The 22,997-nt window shown below is 40.8% G+C and overlaps 1 protein-coding gene across 2 annotated transcripts in view; it reads right to left on the reverse strand.

The window, feature by feature from the left end:
- USP50 (ubiquitin specific peptidase 50) overlaps positions 1-20,862 on the reverse strand; it is a 35,951-nt gene extending 15,089 nt beyond the window's left edge. The window contains exons 1-6 of one of the 2 annotated variants that reach the window (XM_059372815.1): positions 20,810-20,862; positions 18,875-19,069; positions 18,417-18,612; positions 15,846-16,055; positions 13,749-13,891; positions 10,222-10,354 (exon numbers count right to left, since the gene is read on the reverse strand). In XM_059372815.1, the coding sequence (XP_059228798.1) occupies positions 10,222-10,354; positions 13,749-13,891; positions 15,846-16,055; positions 18,417-18,612; positions 18,875-19,069; positions 20,810-20,862 (930 nt within the window). Of the gene's footprint in view, positions 1-10,221; positions 10,355-10,482; positions 10,544-13,748; positions 13,892-15,845; positions 16,056-18,416; positions 18,613-18,874; positions 19,070-20,809 lie in introns of those variants that run through there. The other variant, XR_009399099.1, reaches the window with a different exon arrangement.
- Between the last annotated feature and the right edge of the window lie 2,135 nt (positions 20,863-22,997).

The following is a 22,997-nucleotide window of genomic DNA, read 5'->3' on the forward strand; positions in this document are numbered from 1 at the left end:
CAAAACATTAAAGAGTCAAGAAAGGATCAGAGAATATCTATACAAACAACCACAAACCAAGTAACAAAATAGCAATAAATGCATATCTATCACTAATTATTTTGAATGTAAAAGGACTGAATGCTCTAGCCAAAAGACATAAGATGACAGCATGGATAAAAAACAAAACAAAACAAAATATACAAAAACTAGACCCGTCTATATGCTGCTTACAAGAAACTCATTTCAGACCAAGAGAGATCTGCAGATTGAAACTGAGGGGATGCAGAAACATTTATCATGCCAATAGATGCCAAAAGAAATCTGGGGTAGCAGTACCTATGTCAGACAAAATAGACTTTAAAGCAAAGACTAACAGGGACAAAGAACATCACTATATAATAATAAAGAGGATGATCCAACAAGAGGCTGTAACAATTGTACATATTTATGCACCCAACATGGAATCACCCAAACACATAAAATGGTTAACAACACACTAGAGGAACTAATTGATAATAATAGTATCTTATTATACACCCCTCTTACATCAATGGACAAATTATCTAAACAGAAAATCAACAAGAAAACAATGGCTTTGATTGATGACACAATGGACCAGATGGATTCACCATATATATTCAAATATTCCATCCTAAAATGTCAGATTATACATTCTTTTCAAACGGGGAAGGAACATTCTCCAGAATAGATCACATGTTAGGTCACAAAACAAGTCTTGACAAATTCAGGAAGATCAAAGCATATCATGCATCTTTTCTGACCACATCGCTATGAAACTAGAAATCAACAAGAAAGAATCAGGAAAGAGCACAAATACCTGGAGGTTAAATAACATGTTACTAAACAATGAGTGGGTCAACCAAGAAATCAAAGAAGAAATTAAAAGTTACATGGAGGGACGCCTAGGTGGCTCAGTCATTAAGTGTCTGCCTTCCGCTCAGGTTGTGATCCCAGAATCCTGGGATCAAGCACCACATCTGGCTTCCTTCTCAGCGGGAAACCTGCTTCTCCCTCTCCCACTGTCCCTGCTTGTGTTCCCTCTCTTGCTGTGTCTCTTGCTGTGCTCTCTTTCAAATAAATAAATAAAATCTTTTTTAAAAATTACATGGAATTAAATGAAAATGAAAAACAATGGTCCAAAATCTTTGAGATGCAGCAAAAGCTGTTCTAAGAGGGAAGTTTATAGCAATACAGGCCTACCTCAAGAAGGAAAAAAAAAGCTCAAAACCTAACCTTATGCCTAAAGGAGCTAGAAAAAAGAAGAACAAACACAACCCCAAAACAGAAGACTGAAAGAAATAATAAAGATTAGAGCAAAAATAAATGATAAACTAAAAGAAACAATAAGACAGGTCAATAAAACCAGGAGCTGATTCTTTGAAAAGTGAACATATTTAATAAATCTCTAGCAAGACTCATTTACAAAAAAAAAAAAAAAACCCAAATAAAGAAAATTACCAACAAAAAGGAGGAACAACACTACAGAAATAAGAACAATTGTAAGAGTATTATGAAAAGCTGTATGCCAACAAATTGGACAGCATAGAAAAATGGATAAATATCTAGAAAGATAAAACCTACCAAAACTAAAGCAAGAAGAAATGGAGAATTCGAACAGATCAATGACCAGCAATGAAACTGTAACAGTAACCAAAAAACTGCCCAAAAACAAAAGTCCAGGACCAGATGGCTTCAGAGGTGAATTCTACCAAGCATGTAAAGAAGAACCAATGCCATTGTTCTCAAACTATTCCAAAAAATTTAAGAGGAAAGAAATTTTAAAATTCATTCTATGAGGCCAGTATTGTCCTGATCCTAAAATCAGTTTAAAAAAAATCAATAAGAGAAAACTATAGGCCAATATCTCTCAGGACTATAGATCCAAAAATCCTCAACAAAATATTAGCAAACCAAATCAAACAGCACATTTAAAAAATCATATACCACAAGTGGATTCAATACTAGGATGCAAGGTCATTCATAATTTGCAAAACAATCAGTGTTATTCATTTCATCAATAAGAGAAATGATAAAAACTATATGATCACTCCAATAGATACAGAAAAAGCATTTGACCAAATACCTTATTCACTCATAACAACACTCTGCAAAGTAGGCTTAGAGGGAACAATAATCTCAACATAATAAAGGCCATAAGTGAAAATCCAGAGACAACATATTTTTCAAATATATAAAGCAATCGATATTTGCCACATAATAAATATTGTATAACTGGATGCTAACAATCATCCTTTTTTTTTTTTTTAAGATTTTATTTATTCATTAGAGAGAGAGAGAGAGAGCACAGAAACACGGGGAGAGGCAGAGGGAGAAGGAAAAGCAGACTTCCCGCTGAGGTGGGAGCTCAACATGGGGCTGGATCCCAGGACCCAGAGATCATGACCTGAGCCAAAGGCAAAGGCTTAACCATCTGAGCCACCCAATGGGAACAACGTGAGAGCTTCCTCCTAAGGTCAGGAATAAGACAAGAATGTCGGTTCTCAGTTTTATTCAACATAGTACAGGAAAGTTCTAGCCACAGAAATTAGACAATATAAGGAAATAAAAGTCATCCAAATTTGTAAGGAAGAAGTAAAATCCTATTTGCAGATGACATGTAGAAAACCCTAAAGACTCCACTCAAAAACTATTGGAACTGATAAATGATTTCAGTAAAGTTGCAGGATATAAACATCAATGTCCAGAAATCTGCTGCATTCTTGTACACTAATAATGAGGCAGAATAAAGTGAAATTAAGAAAACAATTCCAGGGGTGCCTGGGTGGCTCAGTGGGTTAAAGCCTCTGCCTTTGGATCAGGTCATGATCCCAGTGCCCTGGGATCGAGCCCCATATCAGGCTTTCTGCTTGGCAGGGAGCCTGCTTCCTCCTCTCTCTGCCTGCCTCCCTGCTTACTTGTGATCTCTGTCTGTCAAATAAATAAATAAAATCTTAAAAAAAAAAGAAAGAAAACAATTCCATTTACAACTACACCAGAACTATAAAATACCTAGGAATAAACTTAACCAAAGGGGTGAAAGACCAGTACTTTGAAAACTATAAAACACTGATGAAAGATGGATTGAAAGAACAAATATTGTTAGAATCTCTATGCTACCTAGAACAATCTATACATTCAATGCAACCCCTATCGAAATACCAACTTTCTTTCACAGAACTAAAAGAAATAATCCTAAAATTTGTATGGAACCAGAAAAGACCATGAATAGCCAAAGGAATGTTGAATAAGAAAACCAAAATTGGTGGCCTCACAATTCCAGACTTCAAGCTCCGTTAGAAAGCTCTGATCATCAAGACAGTATGCTACTGGCACAAAAACAGACACCTAAATCAATAGAACAGAATAGAGAACCCAGAAATGGATCCTCAACTCTATGGTCAACTAATCTTTGACAAAGCAGGAAAGAATATCTAATGGAAAAAAGAGTCTCTTCAACAAGCGGTGTTGGGAAAATTAGACAGCCACAGGCAGAAGAATAAAACTATACCATTTCCTTACACACAAAAATAGACTCAAATGGATGAAAGACCTCATTGTGAGACAGGAATCCACCAAAATCCTAGAGGAGAACACAGGCAGCAAGCTCTGTGTTGGCCGCAATGGCTTCTTGCTGGACACGTCTCCAAAGGTAAGTATACAAAGATTTTAAATGAACTACTAGGGGGGCACCTGGGTGGCTTCGGCTCGGGTCATGATCCCAGGGTCCTGGGATCAAGCCCCACATGGGGCTCTCTGCTCAGCAAGGAACCTGCTTCCTCCTCCTCTCTCTCTCTGCCTGCCTCTCTGCCTACTTGTGATCTCTCTGTGTCAAATAAATAAATCTTAAAAAAAAAAGTTTATTTAAAATGAACTACTAGGACTTCATCAAGATAAAAAGCTTTTGCATAGTGAAGGCAATAGTCAACAAAACCAAAAGACAACCAACACAATGGGAAAAGATATTTGCAAATGACATATCAGATGAAGGGCTAGTATCCAAAAATCCGTGAAGAACTTACCAAACTCAACACCTGAAGAATAATCCAATCAAGAATTGGGCAGAAGACATGAACAGACATTTCTGCAAGGAAGACATCCAGATGGCCAACAGACACATGAAAAAATGCTCAACATCACTCAGCATCATGGAAATACAAATCAAAAGCACAAAGAGATACCAGCTCACACCAGTCAGAATGACTAAAATTAACAAGTTGGGAAACAACAGATGTTGGCGAGGATGCAAAGAAAGGGGAAACCTCCTACAGTGTTGGTGGGAATGCAAGCTGTTGGAGCCACTCTGGAAAACAGTATGGAGGGTCCTCAAAAAGTTGAAAATAGAACTGCCCTATGACCCAGCAATTGCACTATCAGGGATTTACCCCAAAGATACAAATGTAGTTAAATGAAAGGGGACCTGCACCTCAATGTTTATAGCAGTAATGTCCACAATAGCTAACTGTGGGAAGAGCCCAGATGTCCACTGATAGATGAATGAATAAAGAAGATGTGGTATATATATATATATATATATATATATATATATACACACACACACACACACACACACACACACACACAAAGGAATACTACTCTGACATCAAAAAATGAAATTTTGCCATTTGCAAAATAGCTATAATAAAATGGATGGAACTAGAGGGTATCAGGCTAAGCAAATGAGTCTTAGAGAAAGACAATTATCACATGATCTCACTCATATGGGGAATTTAAGAAACAAAACAGAGGAATATAGGGGAAGAGAAAAAGAGACAAAACAAGATGAAAACAGAGAGGGAGATAAACCGTAAAAAACTCTTAATCATAGGAAACAAAATGAAGGTTGCTGGAGGGCTGAGGTAGAGGGGTTGGAGTAACTGGATGACGGACATTAAGGTGGTACGTGATGTAAAGAGCATAGGTATTATATAAGACTGATGAATCACTGATATCTACCTCTGAAAGTAATAATACATTATGTGTTAATTAATTGAATTTAAATAAAAAATTTTAAAATGACCAAATAGTATTTATCCCAGCAAGGAAAATATAGTAAAATTAGAAAATCTGTAAATGTAATTGACCATATTAACAGATTATAAAGATTTCAGGAAAACCAAAGCATCTCAATTGTTGGGGGAAAAAGTTTAATAAAATTCAATGCCTTTACAAACATGCACAAAACTATTAGCAAAACCAGAGAAAAGGAAAAATCCATACCCTGATAAAGTGTAGCTACTAAAAACTACAGCATCATTCATGATTGTTCTTAACAAAATGAATAAAGATTTCAACACATTTCTTTCAACCACCAATTAGTCAAACAAACAAACAAAAAAACAGTTGAGATAGCTTTGAATAACACAAATTTAACTTCCAGGACATAAGGAAGCTGGCTCCTATAAACAGACAAACACAAGCCTCAACAGATGTAAACGAATTGGATTCATACAGATCATAATCTTTTAACACAATAAAACTAATGCATAAGAGATATGTAATACAAAGATAATATGGTCCAGGGAGCAGAGCGGGCCAGGTGTTACAGGTGAATTGATAGCTCATCTATAATGCTGGTAACGGATGATTATTACCCTCTCTATTTTGTATTCAAGGGTTCGAGAATTTAAAATGTGGTAGGCAGTGAAAGTATTATCCAGAGAAACTTTTGAGTTTTAAGGCTTATATATGAAAGAAGAGAGTGAATGTTAAGGAACTAAGTTCCTAATTAAAAACAGTAAGAAAGAGAATGAACCTAAGTGGAAATAGATAATAAAATTAGATTAATGAACCAGAAAACAAAGATATAATAAGGAGTATCAAAAATCAAAAGTTGGTCCTTTGAAAAGGCTTCAACAATATAGACATAAGATTAATCAAGAAAAAATACAAAACAATATTAAGTACATAAAATTAGAAATGAAAGAAGTACAGATATCTACAGATCCAGCAGAAATTTTTAAAAAAATTTTTTTTAAGATTTTATTTTATTTATTTGACAGACAGAAATCACAAGTAGGCAGAGAGGCAGGCAGAGAGAGAGAGGAGGAAGCAGGCTCCTCGCCGAGCAGAGAGCCCGATGTGGGGCTTGATCCCAAGACCCTGGGATCATGACCTGAGCCGAAGGCAGAGGCTTTAACCTGCTGAGCCACCCAGGCGCACCCAAATTTAAAAAATTTTTAATACCCAAAAAAAGTTATGCCAGAAAACTGAACACTCGGATGAAATGGACAAATACACAGGAAATTATAACTTACCAAACCGATGGAAGAAGAAAATACAAAGCCTGTATAGACCTACAAGCATTAAAGAAATTATACCAGGAGTTAACAATCACCCCTCAAAGGGGAACGCATGCCCAGAGGCGTTTACAGGTAAGTTCTATCAATTCGTAAAGAAACTTATCATAGCCTTATACACAAACTTCTATACGAAAGGAAGAAAAGCTCCTCTAAGAAAAGCTCCTTTAACCTTGATAAGTTTCTAGACAAAGGGTATAAGGAAGAAAAGCAGAGATAAAGCTCATTCGAGAGACTATTGCAAAAATCTTAAAGTGTGGTAAACCAAATCAAGCAAAATACATCTCAGATAATAATGACCAAATAGTATTTATCCCAGCAGCACAAGAGTAACAAAAATAAAGGGTAGATAAGTTGGAACATCTATAAATATAATTCAACATATTAACAGAATTAAAAAGGGTTCAGGAGGGCCATTTCTCAGTTGTTGTAGAGACACAGATTTAATAAAATCACCCCCTTTACAAACAGGCACAAAAAGTGTTAGCAAAATCAAAATAGAAGGGAATATCAATTACCTGACAAAGTACAGCTACTAAAACACGGCAAGCATTATTCTTGATTATTCCCTTTAAAAAAAAAAAAAAAAAAAAAACAAGAAAAAAGGGATATTCACCCAAGACAGCGACGGTAGAATCCTGGGCTCACCTCCTCCCAGGAACACACCAAAACCCAGCACCGCTTGCATCCATGAGACCCACAAGGCTATAGCGAGCTATCGCGGCTCTTAAAGGGTTCAGACTCGCTTGTCCCAGGGTGCAAGAGGCAGACAATTGCAGCATTACGTGAATGCGGCTCATTTGCTAATTTCAAAGCCCTGGCCTGAAAGGCAGGCATCTAATGCAGCACACATGGAGAGTCCTGCTGGCCAGCGAGAGCCATCTTCAAGACCCCCTCCCTGCCCTCCCCTCTCCATGCTCCAGAGTGCTGACGTTTCCCAGAGTGCAGCTTTAACCCTTGTCTGGTGCCCTGGTTTTTGTGAATGCCAACCAAGGGATTCTCTATAACTACCTGGCTCTGGTGGGCACGACGGCTTGTGTTCCTGGGTCCTACAGGATTATAACCATCAGAGACAGTTCCTGGCTGGCTATCACCCCCAGGGCACTGGACAGACAGATGGCAGAATGAGATACACACCCAGTCTTTCTGTGAAAGAGGCCTATTTGCTTCTCCTGGGGCTTCATGAAGCCTGAGGAGAAGGCTTTAGGTTTGGCACACAACTAGGGTCCAGCAGAGGTGCCGTCCAGGTCCTGGGCTGGTAGATGCCATCTTTGTGTTCTCCCTCTGCCTTGCTACAACTTACTGCTGTCTCTCAGGAGGGAGCTTCTACATTCATCTGGGGCCCTGATTTCCCCAACTGTTGGAACATCTCCAGATTGTCCAGCCAACTCTGGAACACCTCCAGATTGTCCAGCCTCTGGTGGCCAGCAAGCCTTTATGCATGTGGTCCCACAGAACTGTAGGTATGTACGGTCATACTTTAAAAGCTGCTGTCCGAGGGTCTGGCTTCCAGTATGCCTAAATCTAGCTGCTGACCAAGATCCTCCCCTTTGGGACATTTAACACTGTCAACTACTGGGAACCATCAAAAATCAAATAGGCAGCTTGGATAAATCACAAATAGTTGAAAGACAAAAGCTAGGGCATGGTTGAACAGTAAGTTTCCTGCGCTGTATACAGCCATTTCTTCAAGGCTACAGGAGGTGGCCGTTGCTTCTGTTGTACAGAAACCAACACAGGAAATTAAGCAAAATAAAAGAGAAATATGTCTTAGAAGAACAAGATAACCCCAAAAAAGACCTTAATGAAACAGGGGTAAGTAATTTACCTTATTAAGAGTTTAAAGTATCGGTCATAAAAATGCTCACCAAACTCAGGAACTGAATGAATGAATACAGTGAGAACTTCGACAGACAGAAAATAGAAGAAAGTAGCAAACAGAAGTCATAGAGGTGAAGAACACCGTAACTGAACTGAAAAATACAGGAGGGGTTCAGCAGCGACTAGCTGAGGCAGAAAAAAAGGGTCAGTTAACTTAAAGACAGGGCAGTGGAATTCACCCCGTCAGAGCAACAACAACAAAAATAAATGAAATTTTAAAATGAAGAGAGCTAAGGGACTTACGGCATAACACTGAACAGACTAACATTCGCATGATGGGGGTTCCAGAAGGAAGAGGGAGAGAAAGGGGAAGAAAACTTATTTGAAGAAATAATGACTGAAAAATTTTCTAACTTAGGGAAAGAAACAGACAATCCAGGTCCAGAGATTTCCAAAGAGACCCATACCAACACACATTATAATTAAAATGTCAAAAGTGGGGACACCTGGATGGCTCAGTTGGTCAAAAGTCCTACTCTTGATTTCAGCTCAGGTCATGATCTCAGTGTCCTGAGCCCCACGTTGAGTCTGTACTATATTGGTGCTGGACATTGAGCCTGCTTAAGATTCTCTTATTCCTGGGCACCTGGGTGGCTCAGTGGGTTAAGGTTCTAGGTTCGGCTCAGGTCATGATCTCAGGGTCCTGGGTTTTAGCCCCACTTTGGGCTGTCTGCTCAGCAGGGAGCCTGCTTCCCCCTCTCTCTGCCTGCCTCTCGGCCTACTTGTGATCTCTCTGTCAAATAAATAAGTTTTTTTAAAAAGTCTCTTACTCCCTCTCTCCCTCTGTTCCTCCCCACCTCAAAAAAAATTAAATTATTAAATTAAATTAAAGGTCAAAAGTGAAAGATAAGGAGAGAATCTTAAAAACAGCATGAGAAAACAGCTTGTTGTGTACAAGGGACCCCAATAAGATTATCAGCTGATTTTCCATCATCATCTGGCAGTTGATTCTAAATTCTAAATCTATTTCTCTTTGGAAACCAATTTTTGGCCCCTCAGTTAATAATGATTTAAACACTAGAAAGATCACAAATTTATAGGAGGCTTGGGGTGACTCTTTTTACAAATGTCTATCTTCTCATGATGTAGATAATTACATTTTTTTTGACAAATTCAACTTTCTGTCTCTTGGATTTTCTTAAAGAAGAAACATGTAATGAGAAATGTAAACAGTGAAATACAAGGGGGCAGCTCCTTTTGGAATCCACAGTAGAGTCTATATTTGATATGACAGAGAAGAGGACATCACTTTAGATCTCCAGGAGGGAAATGAGAGAAGGAAAAGCTCCTATGAGGTCAGGATAAATGAGAAAGAGGGGGAATGTCAAGGCTTGAAATAAAAAGAAAAAAAAAAGGATTATTTTTTAAAGGTTGAAGTTATGGTTCTGAGATGTGAAAGGGGTTAAAGAGCAGGACTAACATTCTGTGCACCATCTGCTGTGCACCACACTGGACCTCCAGGTTCTAAAGACTCTTAACACTGTGATCCCGAACAGAAACCTGGAGAATGGCTTGGTGCCTGGGGCTGTTTGATGTTGTGGGAAGTTCTTGGGTGATTTGGTCTGAATTATACTCCATGTTTTCTTTCCTTCAGGGAATCCTCAATAGTGATGGTTGACTTAGAGCCAAAGGGGACCCCCTCCCCAACCCAGCCAGAGTTTCCTTAGGACTGGAAGCACACAGGCAGTGACTCTGGGACTATTCTGCGTGGAGTGTCAGGGGACTTTAGCCATAGAATGGCTCACGAATATTCAACATAAAGCTATCCATACTAACTTCTGCTGCCCCCACAGCCCAACTTGCAAATGCCTCCGATCTGAAATAGCCAGTGAGTGGAGGGAAAGTAACAAAGCTGTGGACAGAACATTTTATTCTTTCGTTATTCTACTGTTTGAAGTCAACACAGAAAGTTCCAGGCTATATATTTTGCTTTGAAAAAGAGAATATAGGAGAAGCAAGGGAAAGGTGAGAGTGGATGTTCAAGTAGATAATGCTTCAGTTTTCTTTAAATTTATGCTGTTTTAAATAGTATTTTACTTACCACCACTGCACAGAGGTTATATTTCGGGTGTTTCCGAAAAACTGGACAAATGTAAGGGGTAAGGTCCAAGTTAGTGAGTGGGTAATGAATGTCTGTTCTCAGTTTCCTTTTCATTGTGCCCAGAATGTCAAATCTGGAGAGAGAATAAATGTGCAAAATATAAAGTAAGTTTGTAAATCATTTGTAAATGAAGTCTACATACCTTGGTAAATTCCAACTACAGTTAGAAGGAATTTCTTGGAAAGCTAATTTGGCACAGACCTGTACATACATTTCTTTCTTTTCTATGTCTATTAATAATGGGCAACTCCACAGTGTCACCTGAAATGAAACTGTGCCTGGGCTGTGAGTCCAGGGGTGAGACGGTGCAGAGTCCAGCACAAAAGAAGACAGGGACAAAGCCAGGCTTGGCATCAGGGAGTAGGAATCACATTGACTGACTCAGTTTTTAACACGTTGTTATCTCAGCAGTGTCCTGTTTCCCAGCTCTGAGGTTTCAATATATCTTTAATAAGATAAAATTTTCTGAAAATCTTGTCACATTCTCCATTTGCTATATAGATCAACAGCTCCCAAATATGAACTCATAGTAGACTCCCTAGAGCTTTTTAAAAAATAAATTTCGGTGGCACTTGGGTGGCTCAGTCAGCTAAGCATCCAACTCAGGGTTGGCACAGCTCATGATCTCAGGGTTGGGGGGTGGAGCCCCACACTGCACCCTGAGCTGGACATGGAACCTACCTAAATGCTCACTCGCTGTCTCTCTCTCTTTCCCTCTGCCCCTCCCCCCTCTAAATAAGTAAATAAGTAGGGAAGTAAGTAAACAAAGTTTCTTTTGGAAAAATGACTGAATGGCTGATTTAGGTCTAGTGCAGGGAAATTAGTGTGTGAACCTGAGACAGTCTCATGCCAAAAAGCAAGAAAACTTGTTTGCAAAAACTAAGGGAATACCATCTGACCCAGCAATCCCATGCCTATGCATCACAGTAAAAGAAATGAAGACTTATACCCACATAAAAACCTATATGCTAACGTTTACCGCAGCTGTGTTCATACCATCCACAAGTTGGAATCAACCCAAATGTTCATCAACTGATGAACGGATAAACAATTATGATATAAGGGGTGCCTGGCTGGCTTAGTTGGTACAGCATGTGACTCCTGATGTCAGGGTCATGAGTTCAAGCCCCACACTGGGCGTGAAGACTACTGAATTTAAAAAAAAAAAAAAAAAAAAAGAAGTGTGGTACATTCACAAAAGGGAATTCTACACAGCAATAAAAAGAAAGAACCACTAACTTCTGCCATTAATGAATTAATCTCAGAAACACTATGGTAAGTGAAAGAAGTTTAAATCAAAAAAAGAGAGAGAGAGAAGTAAACCACACAAACATATGGTATAACATAGGGCATTCTGGAAAAGGTAAAACTATAGAGATGGAAACAGATCAGACTTTTCCAGGGGCTGACGGTGGGAGAAAGGGTGGATTATGAAAAAACATGAGAAACTTTTTGGGGTGATGGACATAGTCTGTATGTTGGCTCTGATAGTTACAGGACTGCATGGATTTGTTACAGTTCACAGAACTGTATGCCTAAGAAGGATACATTTTATACTTGCAATTATACTTTAATAAACATATACTAACTGATGGGCTCAGAGGAACAGACTTGAAGGAGCTCCCACAGGCCAGTTTTGAACAACTTAAACATTAAGAATGATGATAGTATTGGATATTAAGCCCATTAAGTTTAAAAATATCTGAGAGTCCAGAGTCACACTGATTACAGAGGGGAAACTAGACTTTTCTGAATGATGGGATCTTAGAGTCACTACCTTAACTCAGGGTCAAACTTAACATCACCAATAGTGAGACAAACTTTTACAATGTGCCTCCTGATATAATGTGGTGACAAATACAGAACATCCCCCCAGATGGATTCTTGCTACAAAAATGAAAAAGTTTTGGAAGCAGGGGTAATTTTTGCACAATATTGTGAATGTGATGAATGCCAATGAATTATACACTTAAAATGGCTGCAGGCTTGAAAATGGCAGGAAAGGGTCACAACACAAAGAACTTGGGCAGCCTCTGGCTGGAAAGGGAAGGCATCAGATTGTTCTCTAGAACCTCTAGAAAGGAATGCAGCCCTACAGACACTTTGAGTTTAGCCTTGTGAGACTCACGTTAGACTTCTTACTACCAAAAAAGAACTTACACAACTCATCCAAAAAAACAAATAATCCCAGGGCCCTGGCTGGCTCAGTCAGTAAAGCGTGGGACTCTTGGTCTCAGGGTACAGTTTACTTAAAAAGAAACAAAACAAAACAAAACCCAATTTGAAAAGGGCAGAGGATCTGAATAAACATTTCTCCAAAGAAGACATCCAGATGGCCAACAGACACATGAAAAGATGCTCAGCATCACTCATCAAGGAAATGCAAATCAAAACCACAGTAAGGTATCACCTCCCACCTGTCAGAATGGTTAAAATTTAAAAAGATAAGAAATAACAAGTATTGGTGAAGATGCGGAGAAAAACCCTCATGTACCATTGGTGGGAATGCAAACTAGAGCAGTCACTGGGGAAAACTGTATGAAGTTTCCTCAAAAAATTAAAAATAGAATTACCATATGAACCAGTAATTCCACTACTGGGTATTTACTCAAAGAAAACAAAAACACTAATTCGAAAAGATATACGTACCCCTATATTTATTGCAGCATTATTTACAGTAGCCAAGATATGGAAGCAACGTAAGTGTCTATGAATAGATGAACGACTAAAGACAATGTGGTGTATATATACAGTGGAATATTACCCAACCATAAAAAAGAATGAAATTTTGTCATTTGCAACATGATGGATCTAAAGGGTGTAAATCTGAGTAAAATCAGTCAGAGAAAGACAAATACCCTGTGTGGAATTTAAGATACAAAACAAATGAACAAAGGACAAACACATACACCCACAAAAACAGATTCAAATACAAAACTAATGGTTACCAGAGGAGGGGAAGGGAGGGGGATTGGTGAAACAGGTGAGGGGGATTAGGAGCACACTTATCGTGCTGGGCACTGAGTATAGAATTGCTGAATCACTATTGTACACCTGAAACTAATATAACACTGTTCGAGTTCAATAAAAAAAGTTAAAATGGCAGATTTTATGTTACATACATTTTATTACAGATTTTTAAAAATTAGTGTAATAAACTGAATGCCACTGAATTATACACTTTTTATTTTTGTTTATTTGAGAGAGAGAGAGCATGAACAAGCTGTAGGGGCAGAGGGAGAGAGCATCTCAAGCACTCAGAGCCTAACACAAGCACTCAGAGCCTAACAAAGGGCTCGATCTCATGATCCTGAGATCACAGCCTGAGCCAAAACCAACAGTCGGACACTTAACCGGCTGAACCACCCAGGCACCCCTGAATTATACACTTTAAATGGGTGAACTGCATGATATGTGATATTTTGATAAAGGCTTAAAAAAATCTCACAAAATGCCAAAATCCATACCTTTTTAAGTGAAAGATAATTATTTTTGGTGCCTTGGAGATACTGGCTCTTACAGCTGTTTCTTGCTTGGTTTCACAGAAGGAACAGTGAATTTGGTTATTCCAGGCCAGTGTGTCTTGCTGAAAAAAACACTGGAGACAGTCCTGTGGAGGAAAAACAAATTTGGTGACTACATTGGATCAAGGACAGCTAGGGTTCTCTGTTTACAACTTTGCAACAGCTGTGGAAAAGTGATCCTCAGCGCTTTCCTCAAAGTCAACATACCCAGGAGGTCCCAGCGTCACAAGCGGCAGCCTGCACAGCTGTAAAGTCTACCTGATGAAGGAGGGGCTTCTTTCTCCCTCAGTTACTGAAATGGATCCAAGTGCCCATCTCACTTCCAATCTCTGGGTCAGCATTATAATCTTTCTGGTTTATTTCAGAATAATATTGACGGTGCAGTTTCCACTAACCAAGTCAGGCAGCTGTTTTATGTTATGCGTCTCATCACAGAAGCGATCCAGAGACTGAAAAATGACCATATGCAGTGTTTTGGGGGGTGGCCCGTAATAAAGACAGTGGAACGGACAGAATTTGATCCTGTGCGCACGGGAGCCACCCTGAGTGTAGCCAGACCCCCAGCTCTGCCAGCCACTAACCTCACAAGGACGATGAGCACAGATCATGTGTTCAGTATACATGTTAGTCTCTTGGGAATTTGTTTCCAGTCATCTTTAACAATTTATTCTGAGAACAACGCCCACTTCTAAATAAGTAGTAGGATTCTGTTCTCCAATTCTGGTATGTGAAAACTTTTCGCAGATGTGCTTTCATAATTGAGGTAGAAGAATCAAATGGGTATTATTCTGCAGGGAAACTTACTGCTCTCTGCCTTCCACAACCACTCCGATTTACAGATTAATCTTAGGTATGACGGTGAATAAAATTCAAGAGGTAAATTCCCTATATGCACCAAGCCATCTCAGTAGACTGAATAAAGCCCACCTGTCATTTCACTTTTACAGTGAGGCTGTTTTAATGAGTACATTTAGAAATACCACCGAATTCTGGGAATGCAAGCTGGTGCAGCCACTCTGGAAAACAATATGGAGGTTCCTCAAAAAGTTGAAAATACAGGACTCCTGGGGGGCTCAGTGGGTTAAGCCGCTCCCTTCGGCTCAGGTCATGATCTCAGGGTCCTGGGATCGAGTCCCGCATTGGGCTCTCTGCTCAGCGGGGAGCCTGCTTCCTCCTCCCTCTCTCTCTCTGCCTGCCTCTCCATCTACTTGTGATTTCTCTCTGTCAAATAAATAAATAAAATCTAAAAAAAAAAAAAAAAGTTGAAAATACAGCTACCCTAGGAACCAGCAAAGATACAAATTTACTGGGTATTTACCCCAAAGATACAAATGTAGTGATCCGAAGGGTCATGTGCACCCACATGTTGATAGCAGCAATGTCCACAATAGCCAAACTATGGAAAGAACCTAGATGTCCATCAACAGATGAATGGATAAAGATGATGTGATAAATACACACACACACATATTACACACACAATGGAATTATATTCAGCCATCAAAATATGAAATCAAGATATTTGCAATAATGTGGGTGGAACTAGAGGGTGTTATTGCTAAGTGAGTTAGAGAAAGACAATTGTCATATAATCTCACTGATAGGAGGAATTTGAGAAACAAAACAGAGGATCGTGGGGGAAGGGAGGGAAAAATGAAACAAGATGAAACCAGAGAGGGAGACGAACCATAAGAGACTCTTAATCTCAGGAAACAAACTGAGGGTTGCTAGAGGGGAAGGGGCCTGGGCGGGATGGGGTGGCTGGGTGACGGACATTGGGGAGGGTATGTGTTGTGGTGAGCACTGTGTATTGTGTAAGACTGACGAATCACAGACCTGTACCCCCAGGGCAAATAATACATGTTAATTTTTAAAACTTGCGAAAAAAAAGGATTACAACCAAATTCACAGTCACTTTCGGCTATAAATGTTGTCCTCATGGGCTTCCAATTTGCTTTAAGTGACAAAGCAGCATCCTCATAACACAGTGTGGGGAACAGCCCTGAGAGGGAGCATCCAGGAGCAAGAATCACTCCCTACCTGAAGAGAGCACTCGTATTCAGATGGAATGGGGAGAGAGAGGACGGTGAAGACTTCATTCTTGAAGGTGCAGCTCTCACACTTCAAACACATGAAGCTGTAGTTGAGCTGCCCTTCAAACAGCTGTGTGATGATGGAGGACTCACTGGTAATAACCTTCCTGCAGCACCTTGGAATAGACCCTTTCTCGGATGATCTTCTCCGATGGTACTGAATCAAGGAACAAATTAGCCCCGGATCAACTCTTGGTTATCAAAAAAATCTTTTGATGGAATGACTTGACATTTTTTTCTATCAGGATGATACATTGCTACCAGAAACCAGGTAGTTTTGGATTTAGACGATACATAGAGTCAGATCCTCTTAAGGATACATGTTAGGTGGGGCGCCTGGGTGGCTCAGTAGGGTAAGCCTACGACTCCAGCTTTCAGTTCAGGTCACGATCTCAGGGTTGTGAGATCCAGCCCTGTGTGGAGCCCCAGTGGGGTTCCACAGTGGGCTCTGCATAGGGAAAAAAAAAAAAATCCACACTCAGCGGGGAGTCTGAATCAGTCGGCTTCAGGTTCTCTCTCTGCCCCTCCCCCCACAATGCTGTCTCTCTAAATAAATCTTTCTTAAAAAGGTATATATTGGGGTGCCTTGGTGGCTCAGTGGGTTAATGCCTCTGCCTTCAGCTCATGACCTGGGATCGAGCCCCACATCGGGCTCTCTGCTCCTTGGGGAGCCTGCTTCCTCCTCTCTCCCTCTGCCTGCCTCTCTGCCTACTTGTGATCTCTGTCTGTTAAGCAAATAAATAAAATCTAAAAAAAAAAAAAAAAAAAAAAGGTATATAATGGGGGCACCTGGCTGGCTCAGTCGTTAAGCATCTACCTTCAGCTCAGGTCATGGTCCCAGGGTTCTGGGATTGAGCCCCGCATCGGGCTCCCTGCTCGGCAGGAAACTTGCTTCTCCCTCTCCCAGTCCCCCTGCTTGTATTCCCTCTCTTCTGTGCCTGTCAAATAAATACATAAAACCTTTTATAAAGGTATCTATTAGGTTTGATTTCTGATAATTCAATTATTTTCCTCCTTCAGCGAAGCGGAGGATGATGACATGCTAACCTGTGAAAACACATGTCTGAGCCCCAGAAGACTCCAGCCTGTGATAACGTGGTGCAGGCTCCTAGAGGCAGTTCTTCTGGGAAGAGGCTGAGTAGGGTTCTGAGCTAGCTTTCGGTCATGCAGACTGGTGGAGGAGTGAAATGGAGGAAACTGTCCTCCTTCCAGCCCCTTCAGATTGGCCCTCTTTTACTTTTATTGTTAGAAAACACTTTTTTAAAAGAGCAAATCTTAAATTCTTAAGGCAGCCCAAGTTAGCCTTGCGGACTGATTTGAACTTCACTCACATTGAAGGGTACCATTCCCGGGAGCGTAGCCTGACTTCTCAGTGTCTGAACGGCCTCACTAGAAGGTCCATTTGGAAGACACGTTAGCCCACAGCCAGCTCTGCTTTGAGCCATGCACACTGTTCCCACCCCCCCCACCCCCTTGCTGCTTTCATCAGGCTCTGCTGCCGAGGTCTTCCACCTGATGGTCTTCTGATGCCCCTAATTCCAGCTCTGGTCTTGGGAGTGAGAATGCTATTTATTTATTGGCTGCAGATGAGGACCTACGTGTTTTTGCTGACCACCGCCCTACCCTTTGGCTAAAAAAAAAAAAAAAGAAAAAAGTGCTACTGTGAGTATCTTAGTAGCAGTAAAAATGAAAAATGGAACTGAGGATTGCAGATGAGAATGATTAATGGTTATCGTTTGTGATCTTTTGCCAAAGCATTTCCTGGATGGGAAGTATGAGGTAAGCTAACATCAGCACAAGGACACTGCATAAAACCAAGGACCTATCTTTGGAGGGTATGTGACTCAGATCAAGGCTGAAGACAATGAGTCTTAACGAAGAAGAGTAAAACCCTTCGTAACTGGCCAGCTCACGTTTTATTAAATAGTGATACATGCTGATCGGTGAAGAACTCCAATTTGGAATGTTTGGCATGAAGATGAAACTTTGCAGTTTGGGTGTCTCCTTTGATACCCAGCTTCATATTTTCTTGGGTTTGTACTTAAAGAACATGTATTGTAAAGCTCTGTATGTTATATTGCATGTTGTATATTGTAAAGCTCTGTATATCTCACGAAGAATATATTTTTTAAAAATGAGATTTTCACTTCAAAAAAAACTAGTCTGTGCAGATGTTATTTGCAAAGGGAACAGATTGGTGGTTCCCACACCTGATGATTACTTGAAACACCATGTGAGCTTTCCCAAGGGACAGCCCAAGACATTCTAATTCAGTAACACTGAGTGAGGGGCTTAGGATGTGTGTCGTAAAACTCTTCCCAGGTGATTCGGATGATTATTTGGTAAACACAGACCAATTCAAATACAACTTGAATGTGCCCTGCAGTACTCCAGGACCTGTGCTTGGCAGAGAGGGGGCAGGACATGTTGACAGGACAGATGAAAGAACAAAAAAACGAAAGTTGCTGACAGGAGCTGAAGGGTCCCTCTTATTTCAAAGGCCATTAATTCTACATACCTTTTTCAGGGCTTCATGAAGTTCATTCAAGACATAAATCAAGAATTCCTGAGCATCTTGCTGTGTCTTCTTCATAAATGCTGGGTAGAGGTTGCCAAGAGCTGACCGAAATATTTCTGGTGAGACACATTCTGAGTCTCCAAGCCACATGTCTGTCATCACATAGGCAAAAGCGGTGGCAACCTCACTGCACTCCCTTGGAAGAGGGACAGAAAATGTTTCCAGCTGATTCAATGACAGGAAGGCACCTAAAAACTCAAGCATGCGGCATCAGACCAAAAAAGAATTCCTTTCTTAGTTGAATTTCTCACGTCATTACTCACCCCAGCAATGGTCTTCAGGGGCCTCTGGGGCTCTTGGTTAGCCCTAAGTACGGGTTTCAGAGGTCTCCCTCTCTAACTTCACCTTGGGGGAGCAGGGAGTGGGGGCTGGGTGGCAGGGAACACAAATGGTCTTACTTTTGAAGAGCAGTAATGTACTTTCCCGAGAGAAAGTATTCCACCAGCGGCGAAATGCTGCCAAGACACTGTAAGATGGTGTTCATGTAGCACGTGTTGCCCAAGTTCCGCAGGCCGGTCACTCCCTGGAAATGGGGCTGGTTCTCCTCGGCCTCGTTCACAGGGCAGTTATCATAATGATCTGTGCACTCTGCGCTGTGTGGGCGCCATGTGGGAGGAAAGGAAAGCATCTTGAAGGACCAAAATATGTACCCATGATCGAAAGGACCTCTCAAGCCCATGCCTCCTATAGTTCTCAGCGAGACTTCTGCTGAAGACATTCCTGACCAGGGACAGAATGTCGAACCCGAGTCTAAAATCCCATCACTTATTCTGGAACTCTGAACAGTGCCAGCGGCTGAAGCAGCAGAAGTAAAAATCTCTTCCTGAAACCACAGCCAGAGGACAGAAAACAGTGGCCTTTCAGAGACCTAGAATTGCTTGGCTAAAAATGCAGAATTTCCCTCTAAATACTAAAGTATTGGGGCACCTGGGTGGCTCAGTCATCTTGATTGCAATTCAGGTCATTGTCTCAGGGTTGTGAGATTGAGTCCCCTGTGGGGCTCTGCACTCAGCAGGGACCCTGCTTATCCCTCCCCCTCGGTCCCTCCCCCTGCTCACCCACACGCTCTGTCTCGCTCTAAAATAAATAAATAAATCTTAAATAAATCAATACCAAAGTGCTTCTTTTTTTTTTTTCTGGGCAAGTAATTTAATTATTATTAGTAGTAACAATAATAGCAATAGATAGTAGTTAATAATAACAAGAGCTATTATGGATGGATTTTGCATTTTCCCATTTAATTCTTTCCACAATTTTATGGGGTGTGTATATTTGTTTTTAAATCCTGTTTTACAGGGGCGCCTGGGTGGCTCAGTGGGTTGAACCGCTGCCTTCAGCTCAGGTCATGATCTCAGCGTCCTGGGATCGAGTCCCGCATCGGGCTCTCTCCTCGGCAGGGAGCCTGCTTCCCTCTCTCTCTCTCTCTGCTTGCCTCTCCATCTACTTGTGATTTCTCTCTGTCAAATAAATAAATAAAATCTTTAAAAAAAAATAAATCCTGTTTTACAGAGCAGATACCACATTTAAATAATTTAGTCATTTGCCTAGAATATATATATTATGTGTGATGGTATGTGGAGAGAAGGAATATCCACCTACCTACCTACCTATCGAGTTACTTGGATTTATGTATCGTACATTAACAGTGTGTGTGTGTGTGCGTGTGTGCGTGTGTACACATACATATATATGGCATATATACATATTGAGAGCATATGCACATTCTAAGAGCATAAATACATCTATGAAGAAGGTGCAGATTACATAGTTAATAAACAGAAACCTAAACCCATTTTTGACCAAGTGACTGATGTAGGATGTCCTCAACAGGAAGCTATGGAGTTAGAGAGTTCTTTGCAGGGGCCAGTCCTGTGCAGAGAGAACGCCAGAGGCTCCGGGGGGGGGGGGGGGGCTCCTCTGTCCACACACAGCTTCCTTTTGTCCTTTAGCTATTGCTCAAGGCAGCCTGGCATCCTTTATGACTTTTCTTCCCATGTGCAGGATCTAAAACTGGGTCTCCATGAGACTGTTACCTCACCTCAGCATCTTTATTTACAATTCTGCCAGTTTGAAACGTGTCCGCTATTACCACATGGTCATTTTCATGTTTATTTTCTGACGTCTTCAGAGGTCCTGCACGGTCCCTTGTGAGGGATGTCTATTGCCTAAATATCAAAGAGCATCTTCCCTTCCTCTTGGGGGAGCTCCATGGGGTCAAACCTGAGGGAACCCTCCCAAATGCAGCATGTACCCCCTGACTCCTTCGACATGGCATTTTGTGCTGCCCCACACCCCCCGAGGTCTTGAGAAAGCTATAGTAGAGAGTGGCTCACAGAACATAGTAGATGCCGAAGTCATCTGCAGGGAGGGGCCGCCGTGAGGTCATTGTAGTGAGACCACGGTGAACTTTCACTTCTACTCAGGTGCTGCATCGAATCCTTTTAACTTCATTTCTCCAAACTTGTTACTTTGGCTCTTTTTGTTTGTAATCAACAATGTATGTGTTTCTCTCCCCTTGCAGGAGCTGCAGACTGATTTCTCTCTGTACTCTGGTACCTTCTAAGTTGGATGTCCTACGCATCATAATAATTTCCATTCACCCTCAAGATTCTAGCATGTTGCCATGAGAGACCATGACTCAGATGCTTAAAAACTTTAAAAGTATTAGATATAGGGGTGCCTGGGTGGTTCAGCTGGTTAGCGTCCAGCTCTTGGCTTCAGACCTGAAGGGGCACCTGAGTGGCTTGGCTGGCTGAGCATCTGGTTGAGGTCATGATCTCAGGGTTGTGAGATCGAGTTCTGCATTGGGCTCCGTGCTAGTGTGAAGGCTGCTTGTGGTTCTCTCTCTCCCTCTCCCCTCCTGCTCTCTCTCTCAAAAAGAAATAAACAAACAAATAAATAAAATTTAAAAACTGGAGAAACAGGACAATTACATATAGTATCCAATGCAGAGTAGGATCCTGGATCAGGAAAAAAATTGCTGTAAAAGGATAAAATCTAAATAGGATTATATAGGAATAGTTTTGTACCAGTGTTTAATCCTGTGAAAAATGTTTAAGAGATTTATTTATTTATTTATTTGACAGAGAGAGAGAGAGAAAACACTAGTCAGGGGGGCAAAGGGAGAGAGAGAAGCAGACTCCCCACTGAGCAGGGAGCGTGATGAGGGGTTCGATCCCAGGACCCTGAGATTATAAGCCGAGCCGAAGGCAAATGCTTAACCGACTGAGCCACCCAGGCGCACCAAATCTTCTGAAATTTATAAGATGGTATCCTGTTTATGAAAGAGAATGTTTTTGTTCTTAGGAAATAAACACTGAAGGATTTAGGGCTAAAAGGGCCTGATATATGCTCTGAAATGGTTCAGGGAAACACACAGAGACATAGATGCACATAAAGAAAAGAGAGAAGGGGATAAAGTGATAAAGATGAAGCAAATACAGCCTGATGTCAGCAATGGGTGATTCTGGGTGAAGGTATAGGAGTTCTTTGTGTGATTCTTGCAGTTCTTCTCTACGTCTGAAATTATCTCAAACTACAGAGTTCAAAGAAACAAGAATGTAGTAAGTATCATTTTTGTATGGATTTATCTCCAAGATATATTACTGGGCCATCAGAAAAGCAAGGTTCTGAGTCTCTCTATAGCAGTCATCCCATTTATCTCCAAATGCTTTATGTCAGACTGCCCAGAGACATTAAGAACGATCATTCTTTGCTGCCTGTATAAGGGATCCTGGCAACTAGAGGTGCTGAGTCTTACAGCTATTTTGTATTTGTGGTCTATTTACAAAGGGGTTTCATGAAGTCACCTCAGTGGTGATTCTGCAGGACTTAAATCCTGTCACCCTGCTCCTCCTTCGGTCAGTGAACTTCTTCCAAATACTTCAGTTTCTCATCAATGGAGTCTTGTTAAAATTTCATTTTATGATTGATATTTACAGGTAAAAAAACAACTCATATTCGTATGTTGACACTGTTATATCCAGGGGCCTTTCAAAACTCGAAGTCTAATTTTTATATAGGTGCTTTGGATTTTCTACAAACATTCAAGTCATCAGCAAAAAAAAAAAAAAAAAAAAAAAAATCAGTCTTCTTTTTTCCTATCCGAATTTTGTTTTTTTTTTTTTTAAAGATTTTATTTATTTATTTGACAGAGAGAAATTACAAGTACACTGAGAGGCAGGCAGAGAGAGAGAGAGAGAGAGAGAGAGAGAAGGAAGCAGGCTCCCTGCTGAGCAGAGAGCCCGATGCGGGACTCGATCCCAGGACGCTGAGATCATGACCTGAGCCGAAGGCAGCGGCTTAACCCACTGAGCCACCCAGGCGCCCCAGAACTTTATGTTTTTTATTTCTTATCCTTTGAACTAGCTAGCATCTCCGGTAAAATGCCAAATAGAAGTGGAGATAGTAGTCACCCTTAGCTCACTCTTGAACTAAGAGGGAAGGCTTTGAATAATTCACCAGTAAGTATGAATGAAGGCATAGTTTTGTTGTTGTTGTTCTTTAGAGGGGGAGAGGCAC

The sequence above is a fragment of the Mustela nigripes genome, chromosome 13, assembly GCF_022355385.1.
Source record: "Mustela nigripes isolate SB6536 chromosome 13, MUSNIG.SB6536, whole genome shotgun sequence".
Classification (NCBI taxonomy): domain Eukaryota; kingdom Metazoa; phylum Chordata; class Mammalia; order Carnivora; family Mustelidae; genus Mustela; species Mustela nigripes.